This window comes from Hylobates moloch, unplaced genomic scaffold (genome assembly GCF_009828535.3).
Source record: "Hylobates moloch isolate HMO894 unplaced genomic scaffold, HMol_V3 SCAFFOLD_11, whole genome shotgun sequence".
Classification (NCBI taxonomy): Eukaryota; Metazoa; Chordata; class Mammalia; order Primates; family Hylobatidae; genus Hylobates; species Hylobates moloch.
Genome location: NW_026652286.1, coordinates 33,154,974 through 33,170,411, shown reverse-complemented (window position 1 = coordinate 33,170,411; position 15,438 = coordinate 33,154,974). Strand labels below are relative to the sequence as shown.

The 15,438-nt window shown below is 40.5% G+C and overlaps 1 protein-coding gene across 3 annotated transcripts in view; it reads right to left on the bottom strand.

Moving 5' to 3' along the window:
• PSMA1 (proteasome 20S subunit alpha 1) overlaps positions 1-15,438 on the bottom strand; it is a 131,668-nt gene that overhangs the window by 7,880 nt on the left and 108,350 nt on the right. The window contains exons 1-7 of one of the 3 annotated variants that reach the window (XM_032166538.2): positions 7,784-8,012; positions 6,460-6,504; positions 5,329-5,430; positions 5,081-5,184; positions 1,827-1,915; positions 1,084-1,154; positions 848-977 (exon numbers count right to left, since the gene is read on the bottom strand). In XM_032166538.2, the coding sequence (XP_032022429.1) occupies positions 848-977; positions 1,084-1,154; positions 1,827-1,915; positions 5,081-5,184; positions 5,329-5,430; positions 6,460-6,504; positions 7,784-7,786 (544 nt within the window). In that variant the 5' untranslated portion in view covers positions 7,787-8,012. Of the gene's footprint in view, positions 1-847; positions 978-1,083; positions 1,155-1,826; positions 1,916-5,080; positions 5,185-5,328; positions 5,431-6,459; positions 6,505-7,391; positions 7,731-7,783; positions 8,013-15,438 lie in introns of those variants that run through there. The other 2 variants (XM_058446189.1, XM_032166537.2) reach the window with 2 other exon arrangements.

The window sequence follows — 15,438 nt, the reverse complement described above, 5'->3', positions numbered from 1 at the left end:
TTATTTTATTGTTAAAAGTCTTACCTGGGAGTACGACTATGTGCTGTGTGCTTTAAGTCCTAGCATATCTCCAAATTTAGGGGTAACCTTGGGGACCCCAATCCATTTACCATAATTTAAAATGTTAAACTTTAAGCCAGCATTTACCAAGCTCATTTGTCCAAGGAATCCTCTTTTCCCAAAGCTAAAGCTATTGTCATCCTACAACAGTTTGCTTTGAGTAATGTCAATTAAACTATTTTTCTCTGCATTCACTAAACCCCAAATATTTCCTCCAAAGAATTCTTCATCACCAGAAAACAGATAAGATGACAAAGAGAAATGTAAAACCCGATACCCTCCTTCCAATGCAAAGCAAAGCACTTGAAAACCTGTCCTGTCATAACATCTTACCTCTTTTACCTTCTTCTCCCTCAACTACACTGCCTTTTTATTTCTTGTTTATGGACTACTAATGCAGAAATGTCTGTGTGGCTTAAAATAACAAAAGACTCACAGAAAACTAAAAGTGAACAGAGCTTACAACTGGCAGGTAGTACAGTGGTTCTCCACTCTCCACTCCACAGGGCACACTTCTGACCAAATGAATCAAGAATTTTCAAGGTTGGGAACACATTTATATTTTGAAAAAGTTCTACTTGTGCTTGAAACTACTGTGGTAACCAGAAGTTAAAATTAGTATATGTGACAGAAACAATAAACTCTTCATGGGCTTAATTTTTTTTTTTAAATTCTTTCTATAACACTTCTAGTTTTATGCATTTAGGATACTATGTTTATTTACTATATAGACTGGAAGAGGCAAAAAAAAAAAAAAAAAAAAAAAAAAAGCAAGGCTGTCACTTACACTCCATAAATTCAGACATATGTCTCTCCAAGTAAGTACGAGCTGATTGGGAACGGGCTCCAATGGACATGGCTCTGCAGTCAAAATAGTTAGCAGATGGACAGGTTTGGAAAATGTGAGGGCCCATATCCTACAAATAGAAAGAAATACACCACATAATTATTCACTTTGGTTGAACTAAAAATTTCTAGTTAATTTAAAAAAAATTAACATATAACAATATTCAATGAACTTACATCATAACCAGCAATAAGCAGCCCAACACCATATGGTCTCCGGCCATATCGTTGTGTTGGTATCTGGGTCTCTTAGACTGGTTAAAGAGCCTGTTTTTTTTTTTTTTTTTTTTTGAGACGGAGTCTCGCTCTGTCGCCCAGGCTGGAGTGCAGTGGCGCAATCTCGGCTCACTGCAAGCTCTGCCTCCTGGGTTCACGCCATTCTCCTGCCTCAGCCTCTCCGAGTAGCTGGGACTACAGAAAGAGCTTGCTTTAACAAGGAATGAAGTACTGTCTTTATTTTCAAATTATGCATTATTAACAAAGGTCTCTGGCTTATTCCTTAATTGTTGCATAATCCACCAGAGAAATAATGCAATAGGACACTATTTCTTTGGCCTAATATAAAATGTTTGACTTTCTACCGAATCTAAGAAAGAGTGCCAGCAAAATAATTTCTTCCCATGTAAAACCTGATTTGTTTTGGATACAAGGGGTCTAGGATTTCTTGGGACATCTAGAACCATTAAGAAACTTTAAATCCCCTCTAAAAAGATGGTTAGATTATTTTCCTGAAGTTGGGCTTATTTATGTCTAGCAAATATAAATTGCTTATAAAGGCTAATGAAAGAGCAATCCAATTTGTTGTTTTAAAGTTTTCACAATCTTATCTATGTCATGTTATTATTATATTCCTAATAATTAACACAAGTATCAAAACCCTTCAAAGTTCATATCCATAAATGCCAACATAAAAAGGATACTGCTTCCAATTAGAGATACAAGACGAGACACAGGTAGTGGTCTATCGAATACAAATCTGGAATCCAAACACTCCTGACGCATAAAATTACTAAAAAAGAAACAAAAAAAGTTTAGTAATTTCAAATTATAGACAACTATTCCAATCTAAATTGTTTGATTTCACTTCGAATTCTTCCAAGCATTTATATGGATCACATCCATATAAGAAAAACAGAAGGTAAGAAAGACATGCCTGCAAGGGTGTGTTTTTGTGCTAAACTCTGGAGCCACATAAGTTTTTAAAAAAGACTGAAACATTTTTTAGCTCTAGAAAATCTTTGTATCAGAGCACTTATAGAACAGAGAAGAGAAGGCTGAACAAAAGAAAAAGAGCAACCTCTCTTCTCTTAGCCTTCCCATTGTCAGCAAGCTTGTCTTAATTCTAGATCTTGAACCAGCAAAAAGATTATCTACTCTGTCCTTTTTTCTTGAAAGCAGACTAACATTTCCCCAAAAGAGCAACTATAAGAAAACGGAAACCACAGCAGAGGGCATCTTTACGTGTTCCTGCCACTGTTACTTCTATTCATAAGAAGCACTCTAGAGGAGATACTGGACACTAGCCGCTGAGTCTCACTGTTAAATCTGATGAAATTCAAGCAAGGTTAACACTGGGGAGAAGAAAATTTATGTCTATAAATAAGATCAACAAGAAATGGATATGCTCCTTTCTTTCAATGTTGCTTTGTCCAGTATATATGTATGTCACATCTGATTATCACATGGTTGACTACAGGAACCAAGCTACTTGTTCAGTATTTATATTTAAGTCCATTTCCCAATGCTGCCTAAAAGTATACTGCCCAATATGGCAGGCAATAATCACATGTGGCTATGGAGCTCTTGAAAAGTAGCTAGACTGAATTGAGATGTACACCAAGTACAAAATAACATACCAAATTTCAAAGACTTAGTACCTAAAAACATGCAATAACTCATTAACAAAGTTTTTATATCGATTATGTGTTGGCATAGCAATATTTTATAGATTGGGTTAAATAAAATGTTTGATAATATAATACATTTTCCATTTTGAAGAGTAGGTGGAAACCCTTAAGGCTGTCATTATATTGCTGACTTAGAGCAAGGGACTGGCTGAGTAACTTGAAATTCTTTTTTTTTTTTTCTTAATACTGTGTTTCGCTCTTGTTGCCCAGGCTGGAGTGCAATGGCATGATCTCAGCTCACTGCAACCTCTGCCTCCTGGGTTCAAGCAATTCTCTTGCCTCAGCCTCCCGAGTAGCTGGGATTACAGGAGCCTGCCACCACGCTCAGCTAATTTTTTTATTTTTAGTAGAGACAGGGTTTCGCCATGTTGGCCAGGCTGGTCTTGAACTCCAGACCTCAGGTGATCCACCCGCCTCAGCCTCCCAGAGTGCTGGGATTACAGGCATGAGATACCACACTCAGCCTGAAATTCTTAAACAATAGCATTACTACTTACACTGTTTTTGCTGCTGCTGTTGTTTTAAGAATAGGGTCTCACTTGGCTGGGCGCTGTGGCTCACGCCTGTAATCCCAGCACTTTGGGAGGCTGAGGCAGGTGGATCATGAGGTCAGGAGCTCTAGACCAGCCTGGCCAATATGGTGAAACCTCGTCTCTACTAAAAATGCAAAAATTAGCCAGGTGTGGTGGCACACGCTTGTAGTCCCAGCTACTTGGGAGGCTGAGGCAGAAGAATTGCTTGAACTCTGGAGGCGGAGGTTGCAGTGAGCCGAGATCATACCACTGCACTCTAGCCTGGGCGACAGCGCGAGACTCCGTCTCAAAAAAAAAAAAAAAAAAAAGAATAGGGTCTCACTCTGTCGCCTTGGCTAGAGTACAGTGGCACTATCATAGCTCACTGCAACCTTGAAATCCTGGGCTCAAACAATCCTCCCACCTCAGCCTTTTGAGTAGCTAGGACAACAGGTGTGTGCCACCACACCCAGCTGAGTTTTAAAATTTTTTGTAGAGATGGGGATTCACTATGTTGCCCTGGTCTCAAATTCTTGACCTTAAGCTTCTCAAAGAGCTGGGATTATAGGTAGCAGCCACTGTGCCAGGCCCACTCTTATAATTTATATTCTTTCTTTCCTAATCAAATCGCAAATTTAAGAGATTAGTTTTAGCTAACTACCTGCCATCCACAACACACATACTCACATAATACCTGAAAGGCTCTGTGTTAGTGGTTTACGGTAGGCAATTTAAAATATTTAAAAACAGGCTGGGTGCGGTGGCTCACACCTATAATCACAGCACTTTGGGAGGCTGAGGTGGGAGGATTACCTGAGGTCAGGAGTTCAAGACTAGCCTGGCCAACATGGCAAAACCCCATCTCTGCTAAAAATACAAAAATTAGCCAGGCATGATGGCAGGTGCCTGTAATCCCAGCTACTCGGGAGGCTGAGGCAGGAGAATTGCTTGAACCTGGGAGGTAGAGGTTGCAGTGAGCTGAGATCATGCCACTGCACTCCAGCCTGGGTGACAGTGAGACTCCATCTCAAAAAAATTAATAATTAAATAAAGAATATTTTAAAATAGCCTTGATAAAGAAAACACTGGAAAAAATTCAGTGTTTAGGTATTTAGCCCAATCTCAGATACTAAGTGGTGAGGGTGAGAACTCAATATGTGCAATTTCAAAGCCCTATCTCTTCATTTATGTATTGCCTTTTAACCATAAATAATCTGTCTCCTCTAGACTCTCACAGAAATTTTTCTGTTATATTATAGATAAACTACATTTGAGTTTATAGATAAACTTGCCTTCAAGTTCCCTTAAGACAAGATCCATGTCTGAGTCACTTATGTATATCCCGCAGTATCCAGTATTGAGCATTGCAAAAAATAAATGTCTAATAAATACTGATATATTGAAGAAAACAAGCACAAAGAAAACAAGTATGGTTCAGCTTGTCCTTAGAAACCAGACAAAAGTATCAAGTTCTTCTTAGACATAACAGGGTCTCAAACAATATACATCACATTAACAAATATCACATTACTCAGTGATTTCTAAAAAGTGCTAATATTTAATCTTATCAGTTACTCCTACAAGGATCAAAAAATGGAAAATTTAATAACAAACTCAAACCCATCAAGGTATTCATAATCTTAATTTACAAACATTCTGGCAGACAGCTTCCTAAAATACCTTATCTGGATCTTTTTGAGAAAACTAATCAATTATGCATCAAAAAGGATGTTTATTTTTCATGATTATACTTACCATAACAGTCTAGCATCAGCAGTAAGCCCCGCAATTGAGATACCAATATGGTTGTCAACATGGAGAATTTTTTTCTGATGAGCTGCAAGCTCTGATTGTGCCCTCTAAATAGAGACATTATAAGATGTAAAAAAAAAAAAAAAAAAAAAAAGACAAATGTAAAAATAAGTTTACAACCTTATTGTCGACGGTGAAATTTACATTAATAGTTTTCTACAGAGGAAGACATATTTTATTACTTTACTTACTTTCAATGCAACCAACACTGCATGAGTTTTTGATTTCAGACCAACTGTGGCTGAACCTTGTTTAACAGCTTCCATTGCATATTCAATTTGATGAATCCTGCCCTAAAGAAAAAAAACAAAACAAAAAACACACATCTTAGAAGACCTTTTATAAATTAAAAATTAGGGTTTTCAAATATCAGGTGAGCATAGTTAAATCTCAACTGATTTTTTTTTAAATCAAGAGACCTTTTTTTTTTTTTTTTTTTTTTTTGAGACAGGTTCTCACTCTGTCACCCAGTCTGGAGTGCAATGGCACAATCTTCAGCTCAGTACAACCTCTGCCTCCTGGGCTCAGGCAATCCTCTCACCTCACCGTCCCCAGTAGCTGGGACTATAGGCAAGCACCACCACGCCCAGCTAATTTTTGTATTTCTTGTAGAGTCCGGGTTTCATGTTGTTCAGGGTGGTCTTGAACTCCAAGACTCAAGCAATCTACCTTCCTTGGCCTCCCAAAGTGCTGGGATTACAGGCATGAGCCACTGCGCCCAGCTGAAAGCTTCTTTTAAAATAAATTTTCTTGTATATATTTAACGTATGCAACATGATGTTATAAGATACACATATATAGTAGGTTCACTATCGCAGAATGAACACATCCGTTGTCTCACATAGTTACCCATTTTCCTCTGCTGTGGCAAGGGCTATAAACTACTCATTTAGCAAAAATCCTGAATACAAAACACTACCTGCATTATTAACTGTAGTCTTCATGTTGTACATTAGATCTTTCCACTTGCTCAACCTACATATTTGCTACTTTGTATCTCCTCTTTTTTCCTCCCCACTGCCACCCCCTACCCTGGTAACCACTGTTTTACTCTCTATCTCTCTATATTTGCCCTTTTAAACAAAAGATTCCATATATAAGTGAGAGCATGAAATATTTTTCTTTCTGTTTCTGGCTTATTTCACTTAACATAATGTCCTCTAGGTCCATCAGGAAACCTATTTTAATTATAAATGCAACTTCCAAGAACGTCTAAAATAATTATATTCCATTTTCCCCAAGCCTACGCTCTCTCAAGTTTCTAAATATATTGCAGCCACAAAAAGCCACTTCACAGAAATGGTTTAAAAACATTATTTTACCTGAGGGCTCCAAACAGTGACATCATTGTCATACTGATTTCGAAACTAAAAGTAAAAGAAAAAAAGACCTGTTAATAGAAGAACATTTCAAATCCCAACTCTTAACATTCACTAAGAAATATGTTTGTGTTTCCATTCAATGTTAAGGCACTCTGTTCATGCAATCTTACTGGAAGATTACTACTGTACTCGGATGTAAGCCAATTCTACATTTACCATAAACTGGTGGGAGAGGGAGAAGAAGATCTAAATGGGTCCTATTTTTCCAAACTCTTATTCTAACACCCTCCATAGCAACCTCTTTAGGCTCAATTACTAAAGTGCACAATCAACTGTCTTGCCTATTTTTGCTTATGCTGCTCCCTTTTATTGGGCCCTAATAAATGGTTAAAAGCCTTCCTTTTCTTTAAGTTAGCTTAAATGTCGATTTCTTGAAGTCTTCTCCTTTTCTTCCCAAATCCCCCTAACATATACTCCCACAGCTCTTTATCTAAACGTCCCTTTCTGTTTTTATGATTAGGGACATGTATGACTTATTTTTGAATGTTCACTGTAGTTATGCCTGTACAAGTGCTCTGTCTGTATATTCATATTGAATGAACAAAAATGTACTCACAAAGTTAGAGGTGGACACAAATAGCTGCAGCGATAGAACCATTACGGCTGTTATGACTATTATAACAAGTCTAGCAGTACTGGGGAGAATAATCATGGGAGTGAGATTGAGTGCTAGAATGGCAAACAGCACTGGAAACCCAGAACCCTATGTTGTAACCCTGATTCCATCACTTCCCCTCTCAGCCTCGGCTTACTCATCTGTAACTAGGTGACTGGACAAAATGATTGAAAAGGGCCTCTTCTAATCGAAGTCTAGGCGAGAGATAAATCAGACGGACCCACCAGGAAAACGGACGCGGTCCAGGAACACAAACCTGGGGGTCAAGTCCGCACTGGTGGTACAGGTAGGCCTCCAAGTCAAGTCTCTGTCTTCTCCTCTCCCATACACAGCACTAGGGGCTATCCTGGACCGCTCAGAATCTACTCCACTGAAGGAACCTGAGGGGCGAACTCATCTAGCTGACCGAGGAGGAAGTGTCGGAGGCTCCCCGGGAAGCGAAAGCGGTGGAAAGGCCGCACTGGCTACCGACAGCCCCTAGCTCGGCCAGGTCGGAGATGCTGAATCACTGCCGGAGCCCGGCCGTCAGCCGAGGCTCCCATACCTCGTGGCCCCGGGCGGCGCTAAGGATGACAGGAGAGGTGGCTCGTCATCCCCCAGTCACCAGAGCTCTGCCCTAAACCTTCCAGAGATCGGGATTCAACGTACCATGGTGGCGGCGCGGGCCTGGTTGCGGCCTCCAGCAAAACTGAGAATCAAGGAGGTGCTGCCGAAAGTATCGCTCAGCGATCTACAGAGAAGTCTGCGGGAGTTTGACGGCGGCGGCGTAGGGTAGCGCAGTCTATTCCAGAGATATCGATAGGCTTGCAACACTTCCCCTTCCTTAAAACTCTCCGACCGCTCGGCGGCGGGCGGAGCCTCGGAAGATCTAGGAACTGAGATTGGCGGGAAACCCTGGGCTGGGAGTGCCGGCGGCTGAGAGCTGCGGGGCAGCCCCTGTCACGTAGCCCTTCTTGGTTCCTGTGTATGGCGGATTCCCTCCAGTTTCTCCCGCTGGCGGGCTGCATCTAAAGTCGTCCGAGGCAACAGCCGTGACTCTGGATGATACTAGCTCTCATTAACCGTCCACAGATTTGGGGTGTTATGTGACTGAAAGGAACGAGGCTGCAGGAAAGCCACAAGATAACGATCCTTTTCTGTGTGTCAGCCGTATTCTTCCTCAAGTATCTTGTTTGTTTACATGCTTTTCTTTGTGTTAAGGTTGGTGCAAAAGTAACTGCGGTTTTTGCCATTTGGCAAAATCCTTTGGAATGCTCTTCCTTATTCCCTGGAGATGTTATCTTTCAAGGTTCTATTGTCGTTAACCCTCATTATTATTATGATTGGTTTCCTCCACCAGACTTTGAACTCCAAGAGGGTGCTAATGTCTTTCTATGGCCTCAAAACCAAGCATGGTACCTGACAGATTAGGCCACTGAGAAAAAATGGACACTTTCATTCGATTTATCTATTTTGTCTTTTGAGAGCATCTTTCCATATTGAAATAGTCTGACATCTCTGCAAACAGCTGCCAATCTAACATCCACCGGCTATTTATATTCTTTGTAAAAAAGAGACTGGGTGTGGTGGCTCACGCCTGTAATTCCAGCACTATCGGAGGCCGAGGACGGAGGATCGCTTGAGCCCAGGAGTTCGAGATCACTATATTATTTTAATACAGTGGGACCTCGTCGCTACAATAATAATAATAATAATAAAATAAAAAAGGCTGGGCATGTTGGCATGCGCCTGTGGTCCCAGCCACTCGGGAAGCTGAAGTGGGAGGATCTCTTGAGCCCGGGAGATGGAGGTTGCAAGGTCGCGCCATTGCACTCCAGCCTGCCTGGGCAATAGAGATTCTGTTTCAAAAAAAAAAAAAAAAAAGCCAGGAGCGGTGGCTCACGCCTGTAATCCCAACACTTTGGAAGGTAGAGGCGGTTGGATCACGAGGTCAGGAGATCAGACCATCCTGGCCGACATGGTAAAACCCCGTCTCTACTAAAAATACAAAAATTAGCTGGGCTTGGTGGCGTGCGCCTGTAGTCCCAGCTACTCAGGAGGCTGAGGCAGGAGAATCTCTTGAACCCGGGAGGCGGAGGTTGCAGTGAGCCGAGATCGTGCACTCCACTGCACTCCAGCCTGGGCGACAGAGTGAGACTCCATCCCAGAAAAAAAAAAAAAAAAAAAAAACTACTAAATTGTTCTCCAGAAATGTTTTACCAACATATACTCTCAACAGTAGTATATGAGGTTGCCTTATCTAATTCATCAACACTGGTTATTGTCGTATTTCTAAAAAACACTGTTGATTTGGTGGACTAAATTAACAGATTAAATTAATAGATTGTTCTCTTTCGTTTCTCCACGACCTAGCACAATGCGTAGCACATATTAAGTGTTTATAAATAGTGCTGATTAAATAAATGCTCATTTAAAAATCGTCATATACTACATAAACATTTTGACAATTCTTTCCATATATATCTCTCTAGTCACATGCCTCACATCGATGTGTAATAAATATACAATTTTTAAAAATAAGATGATACCGAACTGTTTTTATTAATACACTTAAAAAGTTATAGCTATCATATGTCCATAAGTAATGGTCTACATTATTTTCAATAGTTGCATAGTATTTTATTGTATGGAAATATAATAATTTGCTTAACTATTGGTGTGCAATTCGATTGTTTCCAAGTGATTGGTATCATAAAAATACTATAATGAATATTCTTGTACATACACACCTATTGTGTACATAATTACCTTACCTGATGAAGAATTCATAGAAGTAGAATTGTGGGGTCAAAGGGAACTTAGATTTACAGTTATGATAAATATGGCTGAGTTGCAAAAAAAGTTATATCCATTTAATATTCTACGCTGCCTGAGAGTTAATTTTCTCTGTATTCTTACCAACACTGGATATTATAAGTACTTCTTACTTTTATCAAGTTGATAGGCCAAAAAAGAAAACCTGTTTCTTTAACTTTTAATTTTATTTATAGTTTTTTATTCCTAGTAAAAAAATCTTTTGTTGCATTTCTTGGCTGTTTATGTTACTTTAGTGGATTGCCACTTCATTCCTTTCCACATATTATTGTATTAATCATTTTCTTACTGACTTGTAGGAGCTTCCTGCAATTAGGGATGGTAACTTCTTATTACTGTGTCACTTTCATAGAAAGAGCCTTTTGGATACAAATAAAAGAAACCCACTTAATCTAGTTTAAATAAAAGTTGAAGCACACATTGTAAATATGCAACAGGGAATCATATAAATATCCAAACATAATTTTTTTAGTTTTTAAAAATTTACTGAGATATTCCTAGTACCTGAAACAAAGCCTGGCATATAGTAGGCACTCACTAAACATTTGTTGAATGAATGAGTGATAGATCTATTACTCCAAAACTTGTCCTTCTGATAATTATTTCCTAAGCAAATATCTGGGGCTTTGTGATACATCCTTTATTCACAGCAATTGTCTGTACTCTTCAGAATGGCTGTTATCAAAGCTCTACTTGTAGACCAAAAGAAGGGGCATTTGGTTGACCTTTTTGTTAAAACTGAAAGTCCCAAGGGCTTATTAAAAGTTTATATGATTTTCAGCTCCTCTTTGTGTGTTTTGGGGATTTAGCTCAAGATACATATTTAAAAACAACAACAACAACTTTTTTTTTTAGAGACAGAGTCTAGCTGTGTAACCCAGGCTAGAGTACAGTGGCATGATCATAGCTCACTGTAACCTTGAACTCCTGGGCTCAAGCCATGCTATTGCCTCAGCCTCCCAAGTAGCTAGGGCTACAGGTGCACACCACCATACCTGGCTAATTTTAAAATTTTCTGTAGAGACAGGGTCCTACTATGTTGCCCAGGCTGGTCATGAATGTCTGGCCTTAAAGTGATCCTCCCTCCTTGGCCTCCCAAAGTGCTGAAATTACAGGAGTGAGCCACCATACTCAGCTCCTTAGCTCTCAAGATACATTTTTTTTTTTTTTTTAGACAGGGTCTTTCTCTGTTGCCCAGGCTGGAGTGCAATGGCACAATCACTTCAGCCTTGACCTCCTGGGCCAAGTGATCCTCCCACCTCAGCCTCCCAAGTAGCTGGGACTACAGGCAAGTACCCCCATGCCCAGATAATTTTGTTTATTTTTTTTGTAGAGACAAGGTCTTACTTTGTTGTCCAGGTTGGTCTCGAACTCCTGGACTCAAGCTATCCTCCTGCCTTGGCCTCCCAAAGTGCTGGGATTACAGGCATGAGCTACCATGCCCGGCCTCAAGATACATCTTGAGCATTAATCAGAAGCTGAAAAACTGATCAATAAAGATATTTTGTAGGAAGACTAGGTCAGCGAACATAGCACTACTTCTTTAAAGGTCATTGGAAGCCAGGCAGTGGCTCACACCTGTAATCCCGACACTTTTTTTTTCTCCTGCTAATGCAGGAGAATTGCTTAGGGCCAGGAGTTACCAGCCTGAGCAACACAGCAAGACCCTGTCTCAAGGGTCTTAAGATGCCTGACTCTTAATATGCCTTCCAGATCTTGCACCACTGTGCTGTTACATGGGCTGAAAGAGGTTTCCTCACTACACAAGGGTCCTCCATCATTAATGCCTCTTTAATAAAAACTCTTCTCAAGGCCGCTTTACTTCCAAAGGAAGCTGGAGTCATACACTGTAAGGGCCACCAAAAGGCATCAGATCCCATTGCTCAGGGCAACGTTTATGCTGATAAGGTAGCTAAAGAAGCAGCTAGAATTCCAACTGCTGTCCCTCACGGCCAGTTTTTCTCCTTCTCATCGGTCACTCCCACCTACTCCCCCACTGAAACTTCCACCTATCAATCTCTTCCCACACAAGGCAAATGGTTCTTGGACCAAGGAAAATACATCCTTCCAGCTTCACAGGCCCATTCTATTCTATTGTCATTTCATAACCTCTTCCATGTAGGTTGCAAGCCGCTAGCCTGCCTCTTGGAACCTCTCATTTCCTTTTCATCACGGAAATCTATCCTTAAGGAAATCACTTCTCAGTGTTCCACCTGCTATTCTACTACTCCTCAGGGATTGTTCAGGCCCCCTCCTTTCCCTACACATCAAGCTCAGGGATTTGCCCCCGCCCAGGATGGGCAAATTGACTTTACTCACATGCCTCGAGTCGGGAAACTAAAATACCTCTTGGTCTGCGTAGACACTTTCACTGGATGGGGAGAGGCCTTTCCCACAGGGTCTGAGAAGGCCACTATGGTCATTTCTTCCCTTCTGTCAGACATAATTCCTCAGTTTGGCCTTCCCACCTCAGTTTCTCAGGCTCTTGGTATTCAGTGGCACCTGGTTTTACCTCAAACTGCCACCCTTAAGTCTCTCTTTAAGTGGATAGAAGATCTTCAGTGACAAAGTACACTCCAATACTTTCACCCTGAGGAAGTCCTATTCTTTACTTTTATACTTACTCTTATTCTCGTTCCCATTCTTATGCCACCCTCTACCTCTCCCAGCTATCTCCACCACACTATCAATCTCAGTCACTCTCTCCTAGCTGTTTCTAATCCTTCTTTAACAAACAATTGCTGGCTTTGCATTTCTCTTTCCTCAAAAATCGCCGAGGCCCCGACTTACTACTAAAAAGAAAAGGTGGGGGGGACTCTGTATATTTTTAAATGAAGAGTGCTATTTTTACCTAAATCAATCTGGCCTGGTATATGACAACATAAAAAAACTCAAGCATAGAGCCCAAAAACTCGCCAACCAAGCAAACAATAACGTTGAACCCCCTTGGACACTCTCTAATTGGACATCCTGAGTACTCCTAATTCTTAGTCCTTTAATACCTATTTTTCTCCTTCTTTTATTCGGACCTTGTGTCTTTCGTTTAGTTTCTCAATTCATATAAAACCACATCCAGGCCATCACCAATACTATACGACAAATGCTTCTTCTAACAACCCCACAATATAACCCCTTACCCCAAAATCTTTCTTCAGTTGAATCTCTCCCACTGTAGGTTCCCATGCTGCCCCAATCCTGCTTGAAGCAGCCCTGAGAAACATCTCCCATTATCTCTCCATACCACCCCCCAAAATTTTCACTGCCCCAACACTTTACCACTATTTTGTTTTATTTTTCTTATTAATACAAGAAGACAGGAATGTCAGGCCTCTAAGCCCAAGCTAAGCCATCATATCCCCAGTGACCTGCACGTATACATCCAGATGGCCTGAAGTAACTGAAGATCCACAAAAGAAGTGAAAATAGCCTTAACTGATGACATTCCACCATTGATTTATTTCTGCCCCAACCTAACTGATCAATGTACTTTGTAATCTCCCCCACCCTTAAGAAGGTTCTTTGTAATTCTCCCCACCCTTGAGAATGTACTTTGTGAGATCCACCCCCTGCCCCCAAAACATTGCTCTTAACTCCACTGCCTATCCCAAAACCTTTAAGAACTAATTAATGATAATCCACCACCCTTTGCTGACTCTCTTTTCGGAGTCAGCCCGCCTGCACCCAGGTGAAATAAACAGCCATGTTGCTCACACAAAGCCTGTTTGGTGGTCTCTTCACTTGGACACGTGAGACACCCAGGAGTTCAAGTTTGCAATGAACTATGATCAGCCTGGGTGACAAAGACCCTGTCTCAAAAAAAAAAAAAAATTAAAGGTAATTGGTAAGTTATGTTAGGCTTTTAAAAGAATCAAATAAAAGTAAATTCTAAATAAAAGCCAAGTTGAAAATTTTTTTCATGGATGTGTAAATCTTACCGTGTTATTATGTTTAGCACCTATAACTGGTACATTGAACAAATAGATGTATAGGGTGCAATTTGTAAGTAACTTATTTTCACTCCACATGTTAAAACACACCTGGTGGAGTTAATCCTCCCATGCTCATTGAATAAAATAAGATACAAATCTCATGACTTTTCTGGTTGTTCAAGTAAAAAATGTTTGACTTCCCTTCTATGTCCCTGTCTAAAATTTCTCTCCTAATCCCCACCACACCTGCCCCCACCCCAACTCCCATCATCACCACCAACTCCAGGTTTCCTTCCTTCTTTCATGTTCAAACAGAGGAATAGGCAAGAACGTTCTTAACTTGGCTACTACAGTTCTGTGATTAAGAGCTGGTGCTCTTTGAGCTTGGCAGATGTTTGTAGTTGACACTTGTTACTTTATGTGTTCTTTGGTAACACCTTAATTCTCACCTTAGCCCAATGAGAAAATACTGGTAATCTTGTGCTTACACTTGGGTAAATATATTTCATCTGGCTGTCAGCTCAATGTTAATTGCTAGCATGTATAGCTACACCCCCAGCCTTTTTCTGTGGAAGTCTCATCCTTCTTTGTGACCCTTTCTAGTAGCCCTGGTCTAATCCAAATACCTACAGAGTGGCTTTGCCTCTGAGAGTGCAGACTTGGACCATATCCCAAACTCATTTTTGCAATTAGCCAAAATTTCTTGTTCTCATCCACTAGAATGCTAGCTCCATGAAGCGGGGCATTTTTATCTATTTTGCTCACCACTGCATTTGCCTGTACCTAGAATAGGCGAATACAGTGCCTGTACTTAATAAGTGCTACATTAAGTATTGAATGAATGAATTCCTCAGATATGAGTCAGACACTAGTCCACTGTGACCTCAACCCCTGCCCTACCCCCCTGCTAGGTGTAGGGATCATATATCAAAGTTTCATTAAAGCCTCTTTCCCTAGGTGTGAGGTGAGGAAAAAGCAATGTCCACTCACAGCACACCAAAAACTCTCAAAATCTTCTAAACTCCAATCTCTGAATTAGAAGTAGATGGACAGCTAAGAGTTGCAAAAACAGTTCCCTTTCCACTCCCCCCACCCTTTTTTGGGCAATTTCTACTTTTTGTGGTTTTCCACTTTATTATAAAATATAAGAATATTGGCATTTTACTTTCTTGGAGCCTCAGCCAAACTGAGACAGAAAGAGTCCCATTTTAAAATGCAACTACACATATAAAGCTTAATTGCACTTATTTGTTCACATGTTGTCCTCACACTAAATCAGGAGCCGCTGGAGGATAATGTTTCATATTTATCTTTGTACATATGTTTAATATGTCACACTAACTAGATGCTCAATAAAATTTAGTTAAAAGAGTGGGCTGGGTGCAGTGGCTCATGCCTATAATCCCAGCACTTTGGGAGGCCAAGACGGGCAGATCACGAGGTCAGGAGTTCGAGACCAGCCTGACCAACATGGTGAAACCCTGTCTCTACTAAAAATACAAAAATTAGCCAGGCGCGGTGGCGCATGCCTGTAATCCCAGCTACTTAGGAGGCTGAGGC